The following is a 6,000-nucleotide window of genomic DNA, read 5'->3' as shown; positions in this document are numbered from 1 at the left end:
CAACATGGAGTAGAGTGTATGGCGGGCACACCCATCACTCATAATTCAATGATATTCTGTGCATACGATAAAGTAATATTCTTTGACATAATTATTTTCATTCACGATCAGCCGATTTTATGCATCTAAACTATTTTCATTTCACCTTGATATCCAATTCCCACATTTCTCGTTCCATTTTATCGCTCCATCTAAATGTCTGTCTTCCTAATGCATTCACTCCCACAATAACACCTCTCGTACCAAATTTAACTGTTTCGTCAGCATTCACTACAAGTTCACACTAACGCTAAGAAAAAATAGATAAAAGAGAATTTCAGTTAACTTCATGTTTTAAATATAATGTTCCATCTGTTGTTCTTGTCGATAAAGCAGGCCTGTCAGACTCTGGGCAATTGTTTCTCCATTGTCTTTTGTCACCCAGCAGTAGAGTGGGGGACCTAGACGTAAATACGATTGTAACACAGTCATAGTCTAGAGGACTGGAGCTTAGCAACCAGTTACTATCTGCCTTAATGACTCGTGCAGTCGGTAGGCATTCATCCTAAGCCTTCTCTTTCCCTAGCTGCATTTTTACTTGTAACGAAAACAGAAAAATGTTGAGCATATCATATTGACATAATTAAACAACGGAATGAAGCCACACACCCACATTTCACCGTAGTTGCATTTTTCCATTAAGTGTCCTGGAAGCACACTGGGTAACGACGAATTAACGAAGAAGTTAATGATACTCATATGCAAAACAATTGCGGAATAATGTTGCAGCGGAAAGGGTGGTAATGACGTGATTATTAATACAAATTTTTTACTGAAGTGTTTGGGTTAATATTTTAGTGCTGGATTGTGATTTATCGACACATAACGAGAATTTCTATTGAACGGGAGGGGAGAATCATCACTGTCATAACAGTCAGCTAATAAAGGTAAACACTGGCATATTTCTGTCTCTGTTTCACCCCTTTCATAGTCTGTATAGCTTTAGTTTTCTCTTCCACTTAACACACGAGGAAATTTATTGAGAGTCAACTGATCCTGTGACCACAAATTCTCTCGTGGTCAGCTAATGCCAGGTGAATGTGTATGGGAGTATGAAACTAGGGGACTAGTTACACTGTACCATTCATTATTTAGGTGAACAGCTTGATTTTATTTTGATAGGTACTTGCAGAGTTTCTATAATAATGGGTGTGGTAAGAGACTCTGTATCAGTACGGGTTCTCCTTATTGTCAGAGATTTTTGTCCTTTGCAGCCTAATTCCCATTGCTTGGTGACAGGTTAGGGTAATAATGCAAATCTACATACTTTCCATTGTCATGAATTCGCGCGAGTGTATTTATATAAATTCGTGACATTGTACTTTGATGAGTGTCACGGGGTTTTTTTAATATCACTGTGATTTTGAAATAAATGCTTAAATATTATTTAAATTGATAATAATATTCAATAATACTGAAGAGCAGGGACAATGATTGTCTTGCTAAATCGTGCAACGATTCTCTAAGAACGAGAATTCAAAAACTTTCTCAACAGTACACAGCAGAGACTAATTACTCACAATTGCTGAATTACTGTACTGTTAGCCTCTGGAGAAAGTTACTTCACCCCTGACAATAAATAACTAATACTAATAATAATATCAGGCTCTTGCTGATGCTTTAACTCCTATCTGGCACAACGGATTTTAAGTTAATACAACAAGACTGGTCTAAGTACCAGTTATGAAAGCAAACGTTTATGCAAGCTAGGAGCTATATGGAAAATAAGCTTAATTATGGAGAAATGAAACAAGATTTTACTTTACATTAAGCTCAAGAAAAGGAACTGTTAAATTTATTGATTACAAAAAAATAAATTTAACGTTACATTTCAAATCAAATCAATGAGACGCACTCACTCACACAAAAGCTAAATACTTACACCTAGGAAAAACACCTTAACTAAGCTCTTAAAACTAGGATTATACAAAAGGATATACCGGTCGATGAATGCTATGTATCACCCGGGGGTTGGGAGGACTGGATTAACTGTCTCAGTGGAGCTTGGGTGCTAGCGACCTCTCACACTTCTGGAGCGCAGGACCCTCTTCCGTCACAACAAACACTCGACTGCCTTCAAATACATTGTATGGGCAGGACGCACAAGCCACCGGAAGAAGGCGTGGCTAACGATTTAGGCAAGCAGAGGCGAACGATAAAGAAACAATTGTATCGCTCAGTAGAGCACTTAGTGACGTGCATTAAATCGGTCACTTTTGAAAACGGTGACGAATGTTTTGAAAAGTATACTCCGAAATGGAGAGAGAAACGGTTAACTGAGCGATACACAGTGAGTTTTCCACTAATAGTTCGTGGCTTCTCACAAAAGGGAAATGTCGCGAATTGATTCGTGACATTACACCCCTACAAAATTAAATTTTTTCCTTATGGGAAAAAATTTGTGGATATATATATATATATATATATATGTACACATCCTAAGTCATTCACACAAGATTCACACTGTGGTGTGTGTGCTATCCTGCTACAGGAGAAAGTCACAGTCGCCAGTGAGCGAAAAAAAAACTCGTATTTACGTTAATAGAAGCAAGCTTGAGGGAAAAACTCTGTGACGACGGTGAAAATTCTGTACTCAGGTCAAACTGAGCGAAAATTCACTACATTTACACTGACAACTAACTGTTGTGTAGCGTGGTGTATGTAATACACGGTGTAAGTGTGACAGTTGTAGTGTAACTGTACCTACGTGTAAAATGACACAGTAAATAATATGACGACGACGAAGGCAGAGGAGAAGAGGCGGCAGCGTGCGGCAGACGATCAGCTGGGCCGCACAGCAAAACTGCTACACCCATTGCTGAACCTGCAAAACCAATTAAGGTGGAGCATCAAAAGTGTCAATGAGACAAAATTCTTATTAAGTTACAATTACTCTCTCTGCCTAGCAATCAGTACATGCTACGAAAAGTACACTCGAGGTCGCCATTAATTTTAGCACACGATTAGTGTCGGCAAGTTGAGAATCCTTGTGCAAACTCGGGTCTTCCATAGCCTCGAACTGCACACGGGTCCTCAACCTGTGCCTTAACCTACAGTACTTATATTAATATCGGGGAGCTGAGAATCCTTGTGCAAACTCGGGTCTTCCATAGCCTCAAGTCGCCTCTGCGGAGTTCTCACCCCCCCCCCTTAACCTACAGGACTTATATTAATATCGGGGAGCTGAGAACCCTTGTGCAAACTTGGGTCTTCCATAGCCTCAAGTCACCTCTGCGGAGTTCTCTCTCGAACTTCCCCCTTAACCTACAGTACTTATATTAGTACCGGGAAGCTGAGAATCCTTGTGCAAACTTGGGTCTTCCATAGCCTCGAGTCGCCTCTGCGGAGTTCTCTCTCAAACTTCCCCCTTAACCTACAGTGCTTATATTAGTATCGGGAAGCTGAGAATCCTTGTGCAAACTCGGGTCTTCCATAGCCTCAAGTCACCTCTGCGGAGTTCTCTCTCACTTCCCCCTTAACCTACAGTACTTATATTAGTATTGGGGAGCTGAGAATCCTTGTGCAAACTTGGGTCTTCCATAGCCTCAAGTCGCCTCTGCGGAGTTCTCTCTCGAACTTCCCCCTTAACCTACAGTACTTCTATTAGTACCGGGAAGCCGAGAATCCTTATAGCCTCAAGTCGCCTCTCAACTTCCCCCTTAACTTACGGTACATAATATGTATGTACAGGCCCTGGACATAATGTGTCCTGTGGGGCCAATAGGCGAGACGTCAGGTCTGCACCCACTTCACCACTACCCTGTCTCTCAACTGACTCAGAGATTACAGGTGTGGTTATGAATGGCACAGGAAGGGCATGTCCCTGATTAGTGGTGATACTTTGGCACACACTGCAGGAACGGACAAAACTATCTATGTCTCGTCCCATCCCTGGCCAGAAAAAGTCAGCTCGGATATGGCCCTGGGTCTTCCTTTTGCCCATGTGACCTCCTGAGGCTGAGCAATGACCCCATTGTAACACTGCTAGGCGGTACTTGGCGGGAACGACAAACTGCAGTCGAACCTCGCCCTCGGGTGTTCGTGACTCACGGTAGAGCCGTCCTTCTTTACGAAGGAACTTGGCTTGACCTCCCCGTGAATACTTTATCACTCGACCCTTTTGTCTGTTCCGCACGGCAGCAAGTGTCGGGTCAGAATGTTGTTCTTGCACAACAAGTTGACTACACATCAGATCTTGCGGCGATTCAATGATCACTGGGGTGACACAGTCTAGAGCCTCAGCCATGGCTCGTGTTACCGCAGCAGCCAAAGTCTGAGTAGCGTCATCGGAGCAACTATCCTTGACTCCATTAATATTTCCAATGATGAGGTCAAATAAAGGTTCTGGCATGACAACTGCAAGTGTCGTACCAGTATAAAATGGAGATGTCACCTGGATACATGCCTCAGGGAACAATCTCACTGATCCATCAATAAGGCTTGCATGGATCTGTCGACCTGTATACTGCTCAGGCCGAACTAAACTCTGTTTAACAGAGCAACCTGAGGAACCATTGTCTCTCAGGACCTTCACAGGAATGCCTCCCACAAACCCTGGCTGAACAAGGAAGGTACTGTCACCTGTGGGAGGGCCTGTGGAGGAAGCAGCTAGCCACTCATGAGGCTGCTGAATTGATGCGGCGAACATTGTGCCTTGTGGATTATATTGGGAAGATGGAACATTGGCCATCTGTGGAGGGGGGTTCACTGTCACTGTGGGACTAGTGAACTGTGGGGAAGTACCCACACTGGTAGGGACGTGACCACCGTGCTGCTGCTGAGGAATGAAGGCTGCATTCGCTTCCTGCCTCTTTTGAGCTGGTGGTGAAAAAGTTTGTCCCGAAGGTCAGTTGCGTGGCTGATACTGCTGTTGGTTAGGGTACTTGTACCTCTTCCACTCAGGTTTCTGAGTGTTTTGCCCCTGGTCCTTCCACTGCGGTTTTGGACCTTGGCCATTACTCTGAGAATGGCCTTGGTGCTGGGATTCAGTCTGAGACGGCTTCCCAGACTTGGCAGTATCTTTTCTGCTCCAGGTGTTTTGCTTACGAGTTTGATACCCGTATGCAGTAAAGAATGCGTCAGCCTTTTCTGCCATTTGGCTGGCATCTTTCACCTGGCAGATCTTAAGCTGTGCTATGAGCTCAGCAGGCCACGGCCTCTCTAGCTGTGTACGCAGCATAAGGTCAATTATCCCCTCACGCGTGGAAGGAGTTTCATCTTTCTCCATCCACTCATTTAAGTAAGCTGTGAGACGATCAAGGAACTGAACAGCTGTCTCCTTGTCTTGGAGACGAGCTCGCATGAACTGAACTTTGGCGTCGTCTACTGTGAGACCATACGCCTTAATGAGTGCAGCTTTCATCATCTCATATGTGAGATTGTCTCCACGAATTCTGTGGAGAATATCGAGGGCAGGGCCCTCAAATAGGCTAAGAAACTGAAGCCGCTTAGCTGCCTCATCCAGTTGATATAAGTCTGCCATGTCCTCAAAACGAGCTATGTACGGCTCGATTCACTCGCTTTCCTTGTATGAAGGAAGCTTGATGCGTGGGGTCGCCAGGACATGTGCAGGGAGAACGCTCGTGGAGCTTGGACCATCTGCACCAGACGTGTCTGTAGCCAAGGAATCTCGCTTGAGCTTCAGCACTTCAAGTTCATGTTCTCGTTCTTTCTCTCGTTCCTCACGCTGTTCTCACTCGTGTTCCAAGTCGAGTTCGCGCTGTTTTTGCTCGTGTTCACGCTGTTCTTGCTCGTGTTCCAAGTCGAGTTCGCGCTGTTTTTGCTCGTGTTCACACTGTTCTCGCTCGTATTCGCGCTGAATTCTACGCTCTTCACGAGCATCTTTCTCACGTTCTTGCTCGTAATTGAACCGTGAGAGTATGTATTCTTTAATTTCAGTTGGGTCCGTAAGACCCATATCTTTGGCTTCCTGTAAAAATACAGCTGTAGCCATGATGCTAG

At 44.1% G+C, this 6,000-nt stretch overlaps 1 protein-coding gene across 1 annotated transcript in view; it reads right to left on the bottom strand.

Moving 5' to 3' along the window:
- Positions 1-333: 333 nt before the first annotated feature.
- LOC145397473 (cytochrome P450 2L1-like) overlaps positions 334-6,000 on the bottom strand; it is a 30,868-nt gene continuing 25,201 nt past the window's right edge. The window contains exon 6 of the mRNA XM_080270527.1: positions 334-440. Within this exon, the coding sequence (XP_080126653.1) occupies positions 334-440 (107 nt within the window). The remainder of the gene's footprint in view (positions 441-6,000) is intronic.

This window comes from Coenobita brevimanus, chromosome 41, assembly GCF_032717465.1.
Source record: "Coenobita brevimanus isolate Jiangsu-jjx chromosome 41, ASM3271746v2, whole genome shotgun sequence".
Lineage (NCBI taxonomy): Eukaryota > Metazoa > Arthropoda > Malacostraca > Decapoda > Coenobitidae > Coenobita > Coenobita brevimanus.
Note: the sequence above shows the minus strand (reverse complement) of the source record. Positions and strands in the feature narration are given on the sequence as shown.